This window comes from Gambusia affinis, linkage group LG03 (genome assembly GCF_019740435.1).
Source record: "Gambusia affinis linkage group LG03, SWU_Gaff_1.0, whole genome shotgun sequence".
Taxonomy (NCBI): domain Eukaryota; kingdom Metazoa; phylum Chordata; class Actinopteri; order Cyprinodontiformes; family Poeciliidae; genus Gambusia; species Gambusia affinis.
Genome location: NC_057870.1, coordinates 19398210 through 19419852, shown reverse-complemented (window position 1 = coordinate 19419852; position 21643 = coordinate 19398210). Strand labels below are relative to the sequence as shown.

At 35.3% G+C, this 21643-nt stretch overlaps 1 protein-coding gene across 3 annotated transcripts in view; it reads left to right on the top strand.

Annotated features, from left to right (window-relative positions):
* Positions 1–21643, top strand: part of ipo11 (importin 11) — a 109879-nt gene that overhangs the window by 10651 nt on the left and 77585 nt on the right. For all 3 annotated transcript variants that reach the window (XM_044111193.1, XM_044111194.1, XM_044111195.1), the window contains exons 5-15: positions 758–961; positions 6666–6798; positions 8424–8482; positions 11031–11079; positions 14488–14558; positions 14689–14881; positions 15714–15866; positions 16579–16622; positions 18217–18307; positions 19398–19445; positions 21249–21354. In XM_044111193.1, coding sequence (XP_043967128.1) covers positions 758–961; positions 6666–6798; positions 8424–8482; positions 11031–11079; positions 14488–14558; positions 14689–14881; positions 15714–15866; positions 16579–16622; positions 18217–18307; positions 19398–19445; positions 21249–21354 — 1151 coding nt within the window. The remainder of the gene's footprint in view (positions 1–757; positions 962–6665; positions 6799–8423; positions 8483–11030; positions 11080–14487; positions 14559–14688; positions 14882–15713; positions 15867–16578; positions 16623–18216; positions 18308–19397; positions 19446–21248; positions 21355–21643) is intronic.

Genomic DNA, 21643 nt, shown 5'->3' with positions numbered 1-21643 from the left:
CAAACAAGCTTTACCTCTAACAAGCTAATCTAAATGTCAGCTATCTGCAAAAGATATGCAAGCTTACATTTTGCTCCGACATAAAGTCCACAAAGACTAATAAATGTTTTGATGCATTATTTCTGTTAAAGATAACTCTTCTGGTTACAACATTAAATACATCACAAAATTCTTGCAAACATTCAGACATGTATAAACTCAGGTTTGCACAGTTAAGTCTCCCATTCATCTTTATAATGTATGTACTTGTCTTAATTCATGTCTGTATTGATGAAAACAGGAGCTGTTGTGCTAAAGCCTTAGCTGAGTGATGTGTTACACAGATGTGTTGTTAATATAAAGAAGCTGTTTAAGCAGAAATGCATTAAAAATATTATTAGAGGATTCATCAAAAACTTTGCTCTGAAATTGCTAATCACAAGAACCAGTTCTGACTGATAGTTCACAGGTTTAAATAATGAAATGTAGAAATTTTTCATGTTATTTGACTGCATTTTGATTTTGCTAAAGGAAACCATCTTGTTTTTAATATTAATTGCTGCATATATCTTACGCCTGATATATGCATCCATGGTATCGACTGCTTCTTTTTAAAAGTGGCTTGCAAACAATACATTCGTAACAGATTCTGATCAGCTATGCTCTGCAGTTGTGCTCAATTCCATTTTAGTTTAGTTGACATAACCACCTGCTGTTGTATTAATGTTTGCCTCTGGATATGTTTGCTTACCCTGTTTTTTTTCTTTCTTCCCAACAGATAGCAACCCAGATCGCGGTTCTGATAGCTAAGGTGGCCCGCCTTGATTGCCCGAGGCAATGGCCTGAGCTCATTCCAATTCTGCTCGAATCCGTAAAGGGTCAAGATGGTCTGCTGCAGCACAGAGCACTGCTAACTTTCTATCACGTCACCAAAACATTGGCATCCAAACGTTTGGCGCAGGACAGACGTCTTTTTCAAGATGTAAGTTCACATTAACATTAGATTTTTTTTGTATTAGTTAGCTGCTATTAATTCTTATTCTCTAGACTGCTTTATTTATTTTGCTCTCAGTGCCAGAGGAAAGTAATGTTTTGTTTTTAAGTGTACACATAAAGAGGAAAAGAAATTGTTTTCTCTTGGAAAATTTTGTGTTCGCATTTTTTTCTCACATATTTTGTAGTTTTTAATATCAGTACTTTTTGAAAGCAGATGGATAAGACGTAAGACGAGACCTTTTCCTCCAGTTTCATCTATTTATGTTGGACATAATGTGACATCCTTTTTATATGCATATTTCTTTTTAGGCAAGTTCTTTATTAGTAGTATATGTTGCTTGTTGTAGGGATAAATGTTAGAACATACATCAGAGCTACACATTCTTTTCACAATCCAGTACTTGAAAGAATAAAATGTGTGAATAAAAAATATCCAAAGGCACTTGTTTTAGGTAAATCCCATAATGAAAAAAACTGACTAAAGAACAACAGAAGAAGAAAGATAAAAATTATTGGACATGGGTATCAGTGAGCAAGAGACAAAAAAACAACTACAGAAGTGAAGCTAAGGCACTCTGCCTGAATCCATGCCAAAAGGTATCCCTTTTACAGACAACTTGATACATAGTGGGCTCAGGGCCCATTAGGCTGTGCAGTTTTTTAATGATATACCGATTACTCTGACATTGAACAACCTACACTGTGTTCTGTACTGTTCGTTGGGGCGTACTCAAAAGGTGGTATGCAACACCACCTTGCATTTAATTTACAAGTATCCTTGTAAATTAAATGCACATTTCTGTATCATTTCTGATGGGTTTAAAGTTTACATACTTCACTACCTGCAACATAATGAAAGATGCATTTAAGTTTTCCCAGGATGTTTGATGATCCAACAAATAACTTCCACAAATTTTAAAACACGAAATGGGTGCACTAGTTTGAGTTTTAATGGGGATTCCCTCCAAACAATAGCTGGTAAACAGATAGCCTCAAATATATGCAAACACCCCAAGTAGTATTTGGTTAAATCCACTTTACCAAGCTGCAGAGAAACTGCACATTTTTTGGCCCCCCAAAAAACAAGCTTCTGGCATAATTGTAGCTCAAAAGTTGCCCACATAGATTATCACAACTGGAATGAATTTATATTGGTAGGCTTCCTTGCACCAACCAGGGTTTCAAGGGTAGTCCATAAACAATTGACCCTTACACTATGAGGGGAGAAGTCACATGTTTTGTTTGGGTTCGATGCTAATGAAAACCTTACATTTGGGTTTATTTGGCACTTTCTTTCATTTCATATCTAAGATGTAAAATTTTCTGCTACTAAAGCAAAACTCCTTCTCAGCAAACAACCGTTTCACCCCATAGTTGTGTAGCTACAGTAACATTTCTGTGTGTAGGCATTTATATGCTGTGTGTGCACTATCTTCTTTTTGTTCTTAAGCCCAAGACAAAGCGGTTGGTAGTGCACAGGATGATGGATCACTTGCTGATGCTCAGGGTGCTAACTGTACTACTTTGCCAGATGCAAAGGTAATTAGATGGTGAAAGAAATGAGAGCAGAGGAGGGATGTAGAGGCAAGGTGTGGGTGTGCAAAGCATATGAGTGATGTACCTAAGGTATAAGACCGACAGCAGGTGGAATCACCTCTGGAGTTAGGGGTTAATGCAGAATATAAAGTTGAAAGAAGAAACTGGGACACTTAGCTGTGATTTGAGTCGGTATGTCTTTAGAAGTATTAAGGAGAAGAAGTGAGCAGAGTCCTGCCTTTCAGGTCCCGCTTCCTTTCCCTGTGGTTTGATTTTTTTAATGTCAGACAGTTCTTCTTTCCACTGATTATTCTCTTTTAGGTTTGGCCTTCAATTATTTTTTATATCCATCTTTTTTATGTTGTGTTAACACTGGCAGGGGTTGCTGTCTTAGCGGTTCACTTCAAGGAGACATTTACTTTCAATATGCCTGTACTGGTCTGTGCACCCCATCCTCTGTTTGTGATGGACTGGCATTTGGGGACATTTTGTTTTGTATCTGGTTAATTAAATAGATTAATCATTAAATGGAAAATAGCAACTGAACCCCTTAGCTGTGCGATGGGGACAAATAAATTATATTGTTTGAATATAACAGTTTTCATAGTTTAAATTAAAAGTCTAGATTTGGACCAGTATTATGTAATATTGCTGTTAAGATTGCTAGCAGATATTTACTGGTACCAGATATAATCTTTAACCTTTTAACACCATGAAAAAGCAACCAGAACCAATGACTTGGCTTCTCTGCTTCAGTTATGCAAGGAAAACATATAACTATGCAGCAACATGATGGAAATAAACATTTGTTGTTAAAACTGGTCCAGTGCTAACAGGTTACAAAGAAGGGCTAAAAGGTACAATGGGATTCACTTTAGGTGTTGATTGTTGAATATCAATCTTAAGCTGCTGGGGTTTTTTACTACTTTTTATTGGAATAGCCAGTACAGTTCCCCAAGTTGTTTGGGTGTAGCTCTTTTTATTTTTTTACTCCCTTTTCAAGTTTCTTTATGTGACTCCATTGAAAGTAAAAATAAAGAAAATAAGTGACAATTGCTATTGGACAATCCTGCTGTATGCAAGTACGACAGAAATTGCAGAACAGGCGGTGTTCTGCAATTTGTCTTCTGTCAGCTGGCATCACATTTTTCTAATAAGTGCAAAACAGGAGCTTAGAAATGACTTGTTGGCAGCTTTTGGTTAACTTGTGTTAAATGGGGGCCTTCTCAATATTGCAGACTCATTTCAGTGTCTGATAACAGAAATGGGGGGGAAATATGCAAATGAAAAAAGCTTTATTGGGAATTCAGCAGTTTTAAAATGCTCTATGTGAGCAGCACAGAAGCAACCGGATGTAAAAGCCTGACAATGGCTGTCACCAGAAAAAAATGCAAATAGGATTCAATGGCAAAATGGATATGCTAATTAATGCACAGCATCATTCCAGAGGCTTTTGCCACTTTCCATTTAAAGTTGACAACACTCAGTGCTACGTAAAAATTAAGCTCCTTTTTTTAACATAAAGAAAAAGCCTTGACTTCACTTTGGAGTACTTCTGACATTTTGGGTTGAATTCTTTAAATATAGCTTTTGTACCTTAAAGTTCCCATATACCTGTATGTATTTTATGTATAGGAAGTTTAAAAGCAGCTTTAAATTAAAAGCAGAAGATTTCACTGGTTATCTTGGCTACTGTAGGCTGTCAGCTCTAACAACCTTCACAAACTCGGTTTCCTCTTTCTTCAACAGGGTCTATCTACCCGACTACCACTTGCCGGATGTTATTTTTCATTCTGTTTTTTTTTCTGTTGGCACACTATTAGTAAACCATGCTCTCAAATAGGGGTTGTGGTCTAATATCCTACAGGATGATGTTTTTTTTTTTCTTTGTAAGAGCGGTGAATAAAATTATTTTTCCAGTTTCCTTTGGTGATGCTTGTGTGAGGTGAATAGAAAATCAGCATGAAGAAAATTGTTTGTGTTTTCATTAATTTTTACCTTTTTTTTTTTTTTTTTTTTTTTTTTAGCTTTATTTGTGTAAAACTGAATGTTTTTACCCAGAGGTGGAAAAATGTTGGCTTCTTCAATTTTCAGTAATTCTGCAATAATTTTCCAAACCCAATATTTGGAATTCAAATGGTGCTCTAATCAGTGTTTTCCTTCTGTGTAAATAAAGTTATTTTCCATCTCTGTTATTAACTGTAATGTTGAAAGCTTTAAGTCTGCTGCAAATAAAAAAAGCATCATATTTTTATTTTTTATTTTTTTCTATGATTTGTAGCCCAAAGCTTTTGGTTTTAACAGTGTTTCTGTTTGTTTTTTTGATAATATTGATTAGTGCAAAATTCCCCTTGAGGACCACAGTTTTTTTTTTTTATCTCAGAAAATCCGTTTTTTTAAGAAGCCTTCTGCTGATTCTATTTTATTTAGGTAAAAACACACATTGCATGATCAGTCTTTTTATTTGCCTCCAACTGAAACACATACCGAAGTGATGGGTGATTATATTAAATTATCATAAATAATCCAGGTCTTATAATAAATAAATAAAAAGTATATTTTTATAAGTCTCACTGTGTTTGAAGAATTCCATCTTTGATTATTAAATTTTTAAAGCATTAACTCCAGGTTTTATGCACAGTTTGATACTGGCTGCAGTGCATTGCAAATGTGTCAAACCCATATTTTTGTAGGGGTTATCAATTGATAAGCAATTGTGGGACTACGAATATTAGTAAAGTGAACAGACCTAATGATGAAATAAATACCTGTTCACTCATGTGAGTAGAGCTACAGAGTATTGCAAACAGTATACTTTTAAATTTTCATAAATAGTTCTTTTTATTTGTTTCTTAAAAAAATTATTTTTTTCTGATTTTTCTTAATGATTGATTGGGAGTTTACTGGTAGGTGGAGGTTATTTTATTTAGTCTTAAATAAATAAATGCATGTGGATAAATGCATTCTTATAGTCCACATACCACTAGAGACACGATGAGATGCAGCTAACCACAAGTACCTTTTATTTTTTATAAATCCAAAGTCAAGTTTCAAGTCCTCTGCCAAATGCTGCTTTTTGCATATCAGTTGATGCAATAAGAATACAAACCAAGGTTCGGTATAGTGGTGAGAATAATGTGAGATATTTTTTTTCCAACCTTGCTTCATTTCTTTCAGCTTCTATAAATTGGATTAGTCTGGGATCTGAGGAATGGAAAGTGGGAAGCTCTTGAAAAGTCTCTCTAAACAGAAAACTTGCCAGTCTGGCTGTTTCTGTAACACATATATCAAAGCCTATGCTGTGCTGTCAAAATACGGATTTCATTTTCAGCAGGCTCTCATCCCCAAAACAGACATTGGATCTAATTTTTTCCCCATCTGACTCCTTAGCTCATTTTCTTTGCGTATTTGTTGCATATTTACTGTTTCTTTTTGTATTTATTTTTTTAATGTTTTAAGATTTCACTTGGGGTTTATTTGCCTTCCTCTTAGAATAAATGTTTATTTATTTATTTCAATGTCATTTCACATTTGAACAATTCTTGATTTGTTTCTTAGCTCCAGCGTTAACACACTGAAATGCCTGAAGGTTGAGTCACTCTTGGTATTGTAAGAGATTTAATGGATTTGCTATTTTTATTTTGTTTGGCAACCACTAAAGCATTATAAACTCTTAGTCTTGAGAGATTTTTTTATTTTTTTCCCCTCCAGGGGGTCTTTTGTGGGCTCTAGTGTCCCTTATTCGAAAGTAGGCTTACGGGAAAGGAGAAGACATGCGGCAAACGTCGAACCTGCGACCGCTGCGTCGAGGACTGAAGGCCTCCACATATGGGTCGCGCTATCCCCTACGCCACCACAGCACACCCCCTGTCTTGAGAGATTTTTAAAAAATATTTTCTTCAAAAATTGACCTTATCAAGAAGAGATTCAACTCTCATCTTAGAACTTCCACTTTCCTTTTGTAGGCAGGAGTGCATCAATAACCGGATTAGTCTGTATTACAGGTGCAGTTCACAAACATGCAGATCTGTTATGCTCATGCATAATTAACATTAATTAATTTCCCTTGTGTTGCACGGATGAAATGCCTGCTTAAATCCACAATAATGCCATGTGAATGTGACTGACTTTACTGTCATTATGATTGTTGGCAGCTGGCATCAGGCATCTACAGCTTTGCATGTTCCCTGTGGAGTCATCACACCGACTGCTTCCTGCAGCAAGTCTGTGCCAGAGATGAGGCTGCAGCACTCAACTCGTTGGAGAGGACTCTGCTCTCGCTTAAAGGTAATGGCTCCAAACCACAAACATGGCCAAACACAGTTCTTTGAAAATTTGGTTTTGTATTTGTGACGCAAATATATTTCAGAGCCTCAAACAAACATAAAGGAATAAGGATTATGCAAACTAACTTAACCCTAAGTAGAAATAGTAAATGATCCCCTTGTTGAATCTGGAATTAATTGTTTAAAGCCATTTTCCCACTTTTTGGATCAGTTTCACAAGCCACACCTGTACCTAATCCAGCATAAAATCTCAGATAAAGAAAATCATACCAGCAGCTATTCAATTTGGTTAAGTCTGTCTCAATAAGCAATAAATCACATGCGAAATTAAGACAAGTATAATTACTTATATGTTTGGTTTATCATTTTTCTCTTTTTCTACTAAAATCTGGATGACAATAGTCTTCAATTTGGTGCAAAGACAATTTTGTTTACAGAATGTCCATAGTTTATTTTTATCATTTTGTTTTATTAATTTTGGATATTTAAAATGTCTTTCAGTGTTAAATGTTTGTTAGAAAATTAAATGTATTAATCTTAGACAATGCGTTCTTGCGCTACTATGATATTGGTATATATTACTTGAAAATAATCTCGAAACAATATAATAATTTATCACAATAACTTCTGGGACGATTTGTTGTCCAGCAAAATTTGTCACAGTGACGGACCTAATGGTGGTGTCGGTGTGATGTTCTGGGGCTTCTTCTCTTCCAACCAGCTTGTTGTAATTGATCGGACAATAAATGGTCCACAGCACACCAGCGTGTCCTCCTCTGAATGGTTTCTAACTATGTTTCTCAATCCCAGCCCTCAGGGACCACAGCCCTGCATGTTTTAGCTGATTCCCTTCTGCCGCACACCCGACTTGAATCAGTGGGTGCTAACAGGCTTCAGCAGCTCTTGTTGCCTGCAGAGAAGGTCATGCAATCATTTGAATCAGGTGTTCTGGAACAGAGCCGCATGTGAAATATGCAAGGCAGTGGGTTAGATAGGACTGTTTTTTGTCCTTTCTAAACCAATGTTATTCGAAACACTGGTTTAGAATAACTCACTAAACTGTGCCATCACTTTAAACAAGCTGCTGTTGCTGGAAAACTGTCCAGTGTGGCTGAATTAACACAATTCAGCTACTCAAACTGTTACTGCCATGGGTGATACAAGCAGTGTTTGGACTTAGAGGACAAATACTTTTTCATCTACGGTTGAGTTGGTTCAGATTGCTTCTTTTATGATAAGTCAAATAATTTGCTTCCTATATTTACTCGGGTTAAAATTGAGTTGCTTTCAATCATTTAATTATCACAGTACAGTGGAAAAGGAAATCTGTAAAGGGTTACATCCTTTATTTGAAGTGTGGTACATTTAACTGCATTCTTGAAGAGGTTGCAGTAATATACTGACAAACAATAAAATAACATTTTGAGTCATTGAGCCATGTGTATCATATAATTTTATTTACATTAATTAAACTGAGTATAATTGTCAAGAAAAGTTGTGAACTGAGTTACATAATGTATCTAGTTAGTTTTTGAAACGCCATGTAGGAGGTGATGTTTGCTGACCTAATTTATGATTGTCAATAATGCTGCACACTGATTTTATTTTTTTGCCCTAATCTTTTAGTACTTCGCAAACTGACAGTCCATGGATTTCAGGATCCCCAACAGAATATGGAAGTGATGGTGAGCTGCGAGTTATTTCAGTCTGTATGCTTTAGAACCTCTCATTTTTCTGAAGCTTACACTTTCTGTAAGTGTTCTGAGTTAAAAATAGCTCCAATCAAACTGTGCAAAATATGGATGGGTTATGATAATTGAAAGTGCCTTTGGCCTTGTTTTGGCTTAAATAGTCAGGCGTCTGGTTTTTGCTCTTCTCCCACTACCAGTGGGAAGAAAGTTCCACTCCATTATACTGTTAATTCATTTTAGTTTAAATCTGGTTTAAAATAATCCGCAGAATGTGCTTCAGTTTTCCTCAGAGCTGTGAGTTAATGAATTTGTCAGAAAATATAACTGTCCTTTCAACTCCGACTCGAAAATTGCCTTTTCGTTTTTGTTTCTGTGATTGAATAATTGCAGCTAGAATGATTAATATTTACTGAAAGAGGCAAGTAATTGTAAGAGACTTTTTACTTTAGTTTTTAGGTGTACTGTGTCATACATTGTGAAGTTGTTGTAAAATTGAAATCTCAAGGATTTTACCTGGGTCTTAGTTTGGTTTAAAACAAGCAATTTGAAGTAGCCCATGGAGTCATCTGTCCTGTGATGGACGAAGAAAAAAAATAAAAAAAATCAGATACTCAGTCATTAGTTATTGATGAAAACCTAATGCTCTATTGCACTTAGAGTAAATTACTGACCTGAACAGATGATCAAATTCTAACTGCTTGAGATATTTTCTATCAGACTCTTCTCAGCTGGCATTTAAGACACAGACGTGTCTGGTCTCTTAAAAACTTGGAATCTTAATTAATGTGTAATTAATTTGATTGACCGTGAATATTCTTCTATCTTTCCAAATATTTCTTGTTGCTGTATTATATTACCTTAGTTTTATTTTAGTTTTTTGGTGGAGCATTTTTCACAGGAGCTTGTTCAAGCATTTCTGAAGATGAATCATGTTTCCAGTAATTTCTTATTTCTTTTCCTTTGTTGGTGCATCTTGTGATTTTCTTTGGAACACAATCACTACTAACTAGTTATCCTCCCTCACACATACACAGCCCTTCATTTATTGTACAGTATTGATTTGTTTAGTGTGTGGAGCGCTCAAATTGAAGTCTTCTAAACTACAAGCAGTGCAACCATCAGCTTTTGTTTGGCACTGCTTCCTTGAACTGCTTGCTGTGTCACATCCCTCTGGCAGTAGTTTGTAGCATTTACTATTGAGTCTCCAATATTAAGCTGTTTGTAAGAAGACTCTTCACACATGACATAATCATTTCAGACAACCGACGGCTGTTTTCCAATCACAGTAGTAAACACATTGATAGAAAACCACACGGCGGAAAAAATTACTGCAGGTAATCGGACAGTTTTAACGCAGACTAAGACGATAACGCACTAGGACAAGTTCTTTTTAAGTCTATTAAATGAGTTCTCCCTGCTTGATTTTTAAACAAGCACCAAAATATTGAAGAAAAATATATCAAACAAAAAACACTAAACAGGCATGTTAATTAAAGCTTGGCCTGTGCAGTTGATCACATTTTCTTAATTTAATTTTCTTCTCCAAAAGACCTAAAAAACACTAATCAACAACAGCAAATAAAAAAATTGCAACAATTTCGGTGCTCTTATTTTGTTCAAGTGCCTTAAATGCTGTGTAAGAATGTTCTTTGTGATTTCACCTTTGACCAAATTGTCATTACTTTTCATATGTTTTGTGGTCCTTATTAGAAGCCTAAGAATGGAAACTATTGAAGCATATATTTGCAATAGTTGCATAGCTGTATTCAATTTTGCAATCTATATCATGTTTTACTTTTAATTTTCTTACTGTTTTTTGTCCTATCTGGATTTCGGTGCTTTACCGGTGCAGGCGTTAGCTTAGCACCAGTTCTTTGTTCTCACCAGTATAACCACCAGTACTGACACTGATAACCTGCCACAATCTTAATTGAGGAACATTATGGAGAACCATCAACCAATCCAGATTTTACTCTGATTGAATTTTACTCCAGAGTGAGTTTCACTTTTAACCTGCAAAATGTCCTGTCTCGTGGTTTCTACGTTGCTTCTTTGACTTATGGAAAATCCCAGCAGAATCACAACTAATGGCTGTTGTAATCTCTGCTTTCTATCATCTCCCACCAAGTCATTTGTGCTGTAGTTGTGATCCTTCCTCTCCTACACTAACAGTGTTAGGAACTTTAGTTGCTGGCTGAAATGGGGTTCGGGATGTGTGATTAATGACACTGCTATTGACCTCGTGGCTGAACATTAATGCCGAATTAAAGAGAGAGTCCCTTCATCTATCATCTAATTTCTCATGCTAACCTGCTACAACAGCAGGCTACATAAAATTGATTCTCTTTCATACTGTGAAGCTCAGATTTTATTTATATTCATAGGCAGAGAAGTAATTGTGCCCACACACATACATACACACACACACATACAGTTTAAGTGTTACTATATCTACTGCCCTGCAATACATGTTGAGCAATCATGATTCAGCAGCAGAAATGACGAACCTTATCTCAGTCTGTCTTCATTTCTTCCTTTTCAGGGTTTCCTGAATGCAGTGTTTGAAAGGCTAAAACAGTTCTTGGAATGCTGTGAGTACTTTCCTCTTTTTCTGACTTAAATCTTTGATCCTTTACTTTCCTTTCAGTAAACAAACACTTTGCATTTCCTCTAGTGAATGCAAAAGGGTTGCTTAAAATGGTTTGACATCCAGTTGGATTATTATCATAAATTTGTAGTCTGCATATTATTGGTGTTAACTTAAAAGCTAAAATGAAACGAGACAGTTAGTGATGTGTTAGTTTGCATGTTTTCTGGCTTAAAGATATGTCTTTGCATAGTGTTGAGCACAAAACTTTTCATATGCCTGGTAAATTTAGATTTAAAATGTTCATTCAACCAAGAAAATTTCTCGAGTGGAATGAGGACGTTATCTCTCACAGTTCAATTTAAAGAGGTATTTAAATGCATTATATTTTTTAAAAAAAGAAAGCATGTCAAATTATTCTGACCTTTATAATACATTTGTTGGCTTTACAGCAGTCAAACCCAATTTATAATTACTCCAGAGTTTCTTGCATAACCACCAGTCTGATATTTTGATAATCTATCTTATACCTCTAGTCTTTGCAGCCTTATGAACACCTTACTATCATCACCATAAGTTTTTCTTCACAGATCTTGGATAATCGGGTCATGCTGGACCACTGAAAAATGTTCCGACACATGTTAAGAAAATCATAATCAAGATTATTTTAAACCAGAATCTGCCATAGCTGTGCATATTTTTGGATTTAACTGTGTAAAGAGATTAAATGACATTACATTAAATCTCATTATTATGTGAATTCTACTAATTAAATTTAATCTGAAGGCATTGGGATCAGACTAAAGGCCTTGAATGTACATGCATGTCACGCATTTCAAATTTTCATTTGTGGAACGTAAAAATTATGCATTTTTTTTTTCACTTCATACTTATTTATATACTACTAATAAAATACCCATTACAATATACATTTTGTGCTTATATTGTTTTAAAGGGGAAACATTAAACATGTAACTCCTTTTCAAGCCCTATAGAGCTGTAATTGTACATCTTTCACAAGGCAATCTTAAACATTTTTATTTATTTATTTATTTATTTTTTTAACCAATTTTAGGGTATTTTCTAAAAACAACTATTATGAGTTAAAATTTTTATACTTTTTTAAAGTCCCATTGAGGGAAACATAGACATGTTGCCAAACAAAATAATCTAGATTTCAGAATTTAAAGGTCCACTGTGCATTAGTCATAGTAATGTAGTTGGAGAAACAAGGTTCTTGTATTAAAATCGATCTGCTTTATTCTTTTCATACTTCATACATATGTTCATATAAAGTATGGAAAAAAGTATAATAGGTAACTGATTTCCTGATTAAACAATAGATTAATTCTGACAGGGTTCAACGTTACATTTATTTGAATGTGCAAAGTGCTAATTAAAAGCACCTCATGAACAAAGAACTTCGTTTCCACTTCATGAAAAACGTCTGATTGAATTGAGTTAAAGATTTCTCGTGTTGAAATTGAGGTGATTCTTATGTTTGACGAGTAATTTGAATTCACTTTTAGTGTTCTCTTTATCAGCGAGTCATCTTCTCTTTCTCGGTCAAGTTTGACCTCCAGTTTGTGCTTAAAATGTAGCTAAAGGAACAGAAAAAGAAGAGATTTAAGATATGAACGAAAACATCCAATAAATACTGTTCTGATGGCAGTGGAGGCAGATTCAGAGCCTTCCAGTTGGTATCCAGTTGATATTTGGATCCAGCAGATAGGAAGAACGACAGGGAAGCTCCTATCCTGTATTGGCAAGAAATATCAGCTGTGTTCAGTCTGATAAGGTCAGCTATCTAAATGGTGTTTTTTTTTTTTTTTGGACAGTCTTTGTCGTCCACTCAGATGTCTGGGTCTCTTTTTTTAAGATGTTTGTCTTCCAACTGAGGTCACCTGTCCCTTTTCATCTGTCATTTTATTGTTAAAAGCTATTTTATAAAGCTCTGCATCTGTCAGAAATAAAGAATCCCCTTTCTTACTTTTGTCATCTATTTCTGTTTTGATTGGTCGATTTGGATGGCTCAGAGTGTGACCGCTGTGACTTTGATGACTTTGCATCATGTCTGCTAACATTGCCGCCTGTCACACCTGCAAATGGAGTTAAAACTACACGGGCACAAAGTCGATAAAATGCAATAGTGTATTGATTTACATAATGCAGGATTTGGACAAAAATCAGGAAGAAGCTAACAAAGCAGTTGCAGAGCCAGCTAATGATAATGCGGTGCCACCAGTGAGGAGCCCGATAGAATATATAATAAACCCAGTTAAACAAAGCGAAGCAACCACTTCACAATGATTTGAAGAATCCCATAGAGACGGTCTTAGGAGTCAGTTCATATTGTGTCGGCAGTTTATATTAAAATGTAATTATCATGCTTCGCTGGATAGACCAACAAGTACAAAAAGAATTGAACAAACCAAGACGAACTGATATTTATTAGTTACTTCAAAACTAAATTAATATCTTGATTGGTTCTGATCATTCCCTCTTTCCTCTTTCTTCAACTTACTGCAGTGTGTGTAATAAAAGCTGCTGTTAATACTAATCCACACTTCATTAGAGCCTCGTTTTAATTAAGCTGTTGTCAGTGGTTTCAACTCAAATTCCGACATGCTTCATTTCAGATACTTCATCTTAAGAGTAGATGTGTTTTTTGTGCAGTAACAATGTAGTTATTTGTCATCAGGGCTTTCAGTTTTTATATTCAGTTATGCCCTGGCCATGCGGGTGGCTATGCATGTAGGTTGTATTTATTGCTTTATTGTTGTTAAATTATCTTTTGATCATTTTTCTTAAAATTTCCAAAGTAGAGTAGGTTTTTTACTAATATTTCCTTACAAATAAATTATAATCTGTGAATGTTGTCATTATCAAATAGGTCTTTAACGCCCTTTAAATAAAAAAAAATAAAATAAATAAATAAACTTGTTAGTCTATTAATTGATCGACAAACAAACCCATTTACCAGGATTTAAATATTTTTTGTATCATATTTGATGTGCATCATCTTTTACAAGAAGTTGTTGCTAATAGTCCGGATTAATTCAATAATTATTTGCTTAAAGGCATGGATCAAGAATGACATTTCAGAGTTAAGCTTGAATAATTTTAAGTAATCAATCAATCAAACTTTATTTGTATAGCACATTTCAGCAGCAAGGCATTTCAAAGTGCTTTACATCAAATCAAACACAAAATACAATGCAACATAGAATCAACAATAAAAACACATCAATAAATTTGCAATTGATTACGTTTCGAATACAACTCTAAACAAGTGGGTTTTTAGTTGAGATTTAAAGGAAGTCAGTGTTTCAGCTGTTTTAAAAAACAGTAATAAATAGTTTGTTTTTAGTGAAACAACTCTGTATGTTTGTTTCCTTTGTTTTGGCTTCAGGTCGGCAGGTTGGTCCAGAGAGCCCATGCAGAGAAAAGCTGGAAAAGACAATAATACTGTACACTAAAGTTGTAAGTAAACCAAACTTAAATACATAATGAACCCTGGGGTGTTGTCTACTTGGTTTATAACTGAAATTTAGAAGACATTTTACCATTCTCCATGTCATATCTATGCTTTTCTTTTCTTGTTGCTTTACAGTTGTTAGATTTCTTGGAGGACCATGCGTGTGCATTCATTCCCCTGATCCAACGCTCCCTGGAGTTTGCCGTTACGTACGTTTTCACGCCTGCTGGGGAGGGAGTGACCTTCGAGCGGTTTATTGTTCAGTGCATGAACCTCATCAAGATGATAGTAAAGAACGATGCGTACAAACCTGCCAAGAATATTGATGGTGAGTTGAGTTATAAAACAAGCCTATATTTGGGAGGTGCACAAAGAAACATAAATACATCTCTTTGATTCCTTTTCGGCATCTAAACCGTCTTTTTTTTTTATTTGTTTTTTTAATTTTTTACTAAGATGTCAAGAGTAAAAAGTAGGGGATTTATTTTTCCTTTTTGAGTTGGAGGTGATATGGGATCTTTTTCATAACATTGAATTCATGAGTTTTGTCCATTGCTCTGGTTTTGCAGCATTATTTTTTTCCATTAGTTTTCTAGGATCAACCTGGATATAATACCAACTTAAGATACATTCACAGAAACGTATGTCTTTCCAAAAACAAAGACATGAGCGGAGCTTTACCAAGTTGTTTTGGCGAGGTGCCACCTACTTTCCCCCAGCAGCAACATTCTGTTGACAATTTTTTAAAAAGTATGGACATTTTGAATTAAAACTATGTAGAAACCATGCAACAGAATCTTAATTAACGTTACTATGAAAATGATACTTTTTAATGATGTGAATATGTTTTAGCTTTAATTCACATCTTTTTCCTAACCTTCATCATTAATACATCATTTTCAAAATTGCAAATTTGAAAGCAAATAATTTATTCATAGCCTTGACTTCTCCCCTGCCCCTCCTGCCTAAAATGGATTATTATGAAACGGATACTTCCTGTTTGTATTGCAGTTGTGAAGTAATTTAAATCTGATAAGTGCTTGAAAGTGTAACAGGAAGAAAAAATGTGCTGGATTACATTAGTATACTTTATGGATTATATTATGTCAACATTAATACATGTTTATGATTCTTGTCTCTGTTCTTTTCCTCTTCGCTAGAGAGTAAACCAGAAAGTCTAGAGGCTCACAAGATCAAGACAGCCTTCTTTACTCACCCCACGCTGACAGAGATCGGGCGCCGACTTGTCTCACACTATTTTCTCCTCACAGAAGAAGAACTGGCAATGTGGGAGGAAGACCCGGAGAGCTTTGGTGGGTTTCTTACACCCCTAAAAATGTTGAATCTAAACATCTGAAGTTTCAGACTGCTTTGTGAGATTGGCTAGGTCAATGTTTATGATTCGTTGATACAGCTGTCAGTTCAGACTTTATTTAAATATTTTAGAAAAGTGTCTTGATGTTTGGTTTTTCATTATATAGTATTAAGTATTTTAATGCCTTGGCGTTCAAAACAATAGATCTATAAAATCTCAATAGATCTATAGAGATATTATAGATCTCAATACATTTAATGAGTTGTGACAGCTGGAAACTCTCAAACCTGTTACTGGTACTGATGGACTGAAAACTGAACCGGTATAAAGCTAAACCTTTGGTTGGAGAGCTTTTTTCATCTAAAGTGTCATTCCTTGGCATTTTAAAATACTCGTTTTGCTTTTAGAGACACTTGCAGTGAAATAACGAGGTTAACGATTGTGGCTCTAATTGAGAGAGAGTAACAGTTTCTTTGTGCTAAAGCACACAACCCTCAGACTAGTCTGATCATTTAGACACCTGCAAGTTTGAGACCTCAAATGCCTGGTATCATAATTTAGTTTGTTTTTCACGTGATAGAACTCCACAAATCTTGAAACGCACAAGTCTTTTGTGTTATCAAGCAGCAAAACCTTGTTTCTGCTGTGTAATAGATGCACAGTCTAGATGAGAAAGTTATAATATATACACATTTTTATCATCTTTATAGCTGTTGAAGAAACTGGTGGTGATTCATGGAAGTACAGTCTGCGGGTAAGTTAAAGTACACTATACAGATGCACTGACCATGTTTTGTTAATTATGCCAAGCAGAATATTCATTGAATGGAAAATAAATATATATTATTAGGGCTGTGGTAAAGAAATATTTTAGTAATCGAGTAATCTATAAATTATTCTTACGATTAATCAAGTAATCGGATAAAAAAAAAAATCAAATAAAACATTGGTAAATCTAACATAACAGCAGAATTGCTATCGCATGTATAACAACATATAACATCAGTCCAATTTTTCCCATTTGAGCTTCCCTAACAATAACTTTTCTGTAGTTCAGAAAATTAACCTGTAACAATAATAGCTCACTTTCTGAGTTAGCCTGAGGAAAAGTTATACAAAAATCTGAAGTTATATTCAATTCAATAATAAAGAGGCAGGGTCACAAATATGCTTATAAAAAATATCTGTACTCCAGCTTTTGGTTTATGCATTCATCTTCAGTCAGTTTAATAGAGGAATTCTCACCTTGCCCAGACATTTATAGCTTTTGTGTTCATGTTAGCGACGGGATTTGACACCTTCGTTTATCACATACAGAAACCCATCTACCATCTACGGTACGTAATTCCCTCAAGGAATTACGTACCGCCACGATGAGCTCCGCCACCCATTTGTTGAGACCGGGATGATATGAAATAAATTTTCTGGTTCATCCGTAAAGCTACACTTACGTTAATCATCTAATGCACAGCCGCCTGCTGTGTTCAGTCTATCCGCTCACCTATCTGCAGGGCTCTTCCCCACCGTTCGCTCTGAACCGGCCACCAGGCAGCAGCTCCGGGAGGAGAAAGGCTGCCGTACTCCAGGCTTCGCACCATTCATTTTAACGATGCTTATTGATCCCCCAAAAAACGATAAAGACCCGAGCGTTATCGTCAATCAATAAAATCTTCCCAGGCTGAACTTGAGAACTAGACGTTATGCTGCTAACACTTAGCTTTCATCAACAACTCAGGCATAAGTGAGAGCTCCGCAATGTGAGTAATGTCCCGGCTGGAACACGGTGCGCTAAATAATAAAATATAACTTAACGAAGCTTCGAGGCAGGTACATTTTCCTCAAGGAATTTTAATAGAGGTACTTGAATCACTTGAGGAATCGTTTCAGCTCTATATGTTATAAAAAATTAAATAAATATATTTTGCTGAATGAATACCCTTCCTTCATATGTAAAGGAACCCTAAGCAAGAAATGTTTTGTAGTAACCCATGTCTGTTCAGTCTTTTGAGCTTTACTGTACTCATGAATGGTACTTTGTACAACACAAAGCACATCGTTTGGTTTGCTGAAGAAGCAGCAAAAATTAGGCTTGAGAAAAGTTCTTGCAGCAAATTAGTTAAAAAACACACATTTTTAAATCTAGTTTATCTAATTTACTGGTTTATTTTGCATTTGGTTGCAACCTTTGTGTGTACTTGGTATTCCCATTAGGTCTCACTTGCAGCACAAGAGTAGAAATGCTTAAATTTGATTTAAGCATTGATAAGATGTAAAATTAAGCTAAATTTGTGTTGGGAAGGTGTCGGGCTTAATAACTGCTAAATAACTTGTCCTCTTTTTTCATTTAGCCTTGCACAGAGGTACTGTTTCTGGAAATCTTCCACAACTACAGCCAGACCCTGACACCAGTACTCCTGGATATGGTTCAGAATCTGCAGGGTCAGTGCAGTGTTTAATTAATATTGTTTAATCAACACAAGATAGACTTCTATAACTGGCAGAAATTTGGTCTGTTTTTCCAGTAATATGTATAACAACTGAAAAGTTCAGTTTTTAAAAAAATTAACCACTGCTACTCATCTACGTTGTGGATATTGACTATCACACTTCATTTAGATCAGGAATATTTATATTTGTTTACCTGTTGTGTGAGAGGAGTCCCTGGGCTGCAATTCTATGTTTGTATGCATCATGTTTGATTTTATTTTGTGATATGTACGGTAGTATATGGAAGCATACGCTGTACAATTAAAAGAAGTAACTAATTGATCCTCCACTTAAGCTAATAAATGAATTAGAATAAATAAGATAATTAAAATCATCCCTATAAAATGTATCAAATGCTTAACAATGTAGTTTATTTCTGTAATGTGCAACAAACAGTTGCCTTTCTTTGCCAATGCTGTGTGCCTCCATATAAATTCAGTTCCAAATTGCTTATTTCATGTTCATGTCTTGCTATTTTGGTGACTTAGTGTAAATAAGATTGCACATAAGAAATGACCAAACGTATGTCTGTGGGTGGTCCCTGTATCTGAGACATGCAATCTGTAGGACTGTGAGGTCCCCAGGTGATTATCAGCTTAACACCCTGCTTCAGCTCTCCGGTTTCTTACTCATTCAACACACTGCTGCTGGTCTCCATGGGGAAGTGCCATCTTGCTCTTGTCCTGTTTCTGAGTTAGTGTAGGATTTACTCACATTGGTTTTTCACAGAAGTCTGCTTCCTCTCTGTCTAAAGATGGTCTCCCCCTAAAATGCAGTGGAAATAGGGTCTCCTGAAGTGAGATAACAAACAAAAAACAATAAATTATGTTTTTTGTAAACCTGATGGCAGTAGAAAATGGGCATAGAAAAAACATGCTAAGTTGACTTGAATAATATGGGTTTAATGCTTTTAAATGTAATATGATGTATGGTACAGCATTAATTACACCTGGCACAATATTTGTTCCCATTAAACAATGTTTGAGCAGAACTATTTGTCTAAACTGCCATTTTTATATAAAGGTTTATTATATCTCTGCAGGCCCAACAAATGTGGAGGATCCTGTTCAGTTGCTGATGAAGGATGCAGGTTAGTCAAAGGTCTACTGATTTTCTTCAATAATTGGTAATGGTATGGCAAAAGAATATTGAACCTGAATATTTTAAAGTCAATGTTTTCATCTTAAATGTTCCAGTTCTTACTGTTGTGAATAAAAGTCCTCTTTAAACCAATCCATATTTATACTAGCACTGACTGTCAACCTTATAACATTTTTTTTCTTGACTTTTTGTTCCATCCCCTACTGCCACTTATTAAAATTGATGTCAAAAAACATGCAAGTGTTCTATGGAGCATCTCTGTTACCTACATAGTTTTAGAGATCTCAGCAGTGCCCTGACAGTTTAGGTAAAATGGTAAATACCCAATAAGATGATGAAACTATGCAAGAGGTAGTTTGAGAGCTATTCGTGCACTCAATGAGGATTGACTTATTTGCAATGTTTCAGGGGCACCTGAGTGTTTTGCAATAGGATTACACCAGTGAATTTTTGGACCACATTTTCTGTTTGCTGCAGCGAGGCCCTTCTCTATAGTTCAGACTTCTGTTTGTTTAAAACTTTCACAGTTGTGCACTACTCCCTGTTGGTCTGTCAAATTATATCCCAATAAAGTACATCTATGTTTCTTCCTGTGATGTGAGAAAATGTGAAACACAGCAAGGCATGTAAATATTTTTTACAAGATGCAGTTTATCCTGCTTTCCGTCAGACTAGATTCTGATGGCAGTTACAAGTAGGAAAGCTAGTATCTGAAATCATTAAAATTTTGTTGCATTAATCATATTATTTAGCATTTTCCTGCAAGCACAAGGTATCCTTATCTGGTTTGTAAATATGTATCACTACCTATAATTGGTGTAGTCTTCAGAGGTCTGCTCACATTGCAGCAAATGTTAATTCATTTCCTACAATATGGTCTCAGATGTGTTGTGATTTTTAATTTGTGATTTTGGAGAAATCCACAGGGATTGTGCATAACTTGTATTAGCCTTCTAATTTGTCATTTTTAAAGGCCACTTGGGCAGAGTTACCTTCCACTGCCCAAAATATTGTTCATTAGAAGTAAGCAAGTGTAGAGGAGCAGACCATTAGCCGCCCGAGATTCTTGTTTTTGAAGCACTATAAATGCAAATGTTTCCAATGTCTCATCCTAGGGAGTCAAAATAATTTAAATGTGTAGAGCAGAAATTAATTTTAAAGCATCTCCAGGGCAAATTAAACTGGGCCAAGACATGATGCTAAGTTAAAACAACGCATAGTGTGGGATTTAGCTAAATCTGTTTTGGATTTAGCTGGCCAAAAAGGGTGGATGGTGCAGATTAGTACATAGTACCATTTTTAAGTGCAGCTAAAATAATTACTTTTTCTCAGTAATAGTTGTAAATGTTGCAGATACTTCTAAATAGCTTAGTGAAAATGTTATAATTTGTGTTACAATCTATATAATTTGATTTATTATTTTATACATATTCTGATATTTTAAGATATTTATTTCTATTTTTTGGTCACTTATAAAGCACACTCAGGCTTACTCATCAGCTAGGATGTTATCAGTCACTAAATGTAAAATAAGTTATTACAAGTGTTTTATTAAGGCAAAATTGTTCAAAATGTGTGGTGGTCTTTGTTTTTTTGAGATTAACTCACCCAGATTCATCTATGTTTGTTGCCCTCCCCCATTCATTTTCTTTCTACAATGAGTAACTAGTGAAAGTCAATGCTCTTGATTCTAATGGATTTCAGTACATTTTGACATCGTCCTCTACTACGTGGTTGGAAGTGACTGTTTGACAAAACACAAAGACTCATACAGTTTTCTGTTTTATTTCAGTTTACAATGCAGTGGGGCTGGCAGCCTATGAACTGTTTGACAATGTGGACTTTGACCAGTGGTTCAAGAATCAGCTTCTTGGAGAGCTACAAGTCAGCCATCACAGGTATTTTTAAAAACAAGCGTTAACAACTTGAACTTTTCATCTGTGTGTGTGCGCGTGTGTGCGCGTGCGTGTGTGTGTGCGTGCGTGTGTGTGTGCGCGTGCGTGTGTGTGTGCGCGTGCGTGTGTGTGTATATATATATATATATATATATATATATATATATATATATATATACACACACACAAGTGGAGAAGTGGATAAATCATTTTCCTTCTGAAATATGTACTATCTACATATTTTGTGGTTGCCTCTCTTGCTAAAACTTTTTTTTTGGGTCTTTTTTGTGAT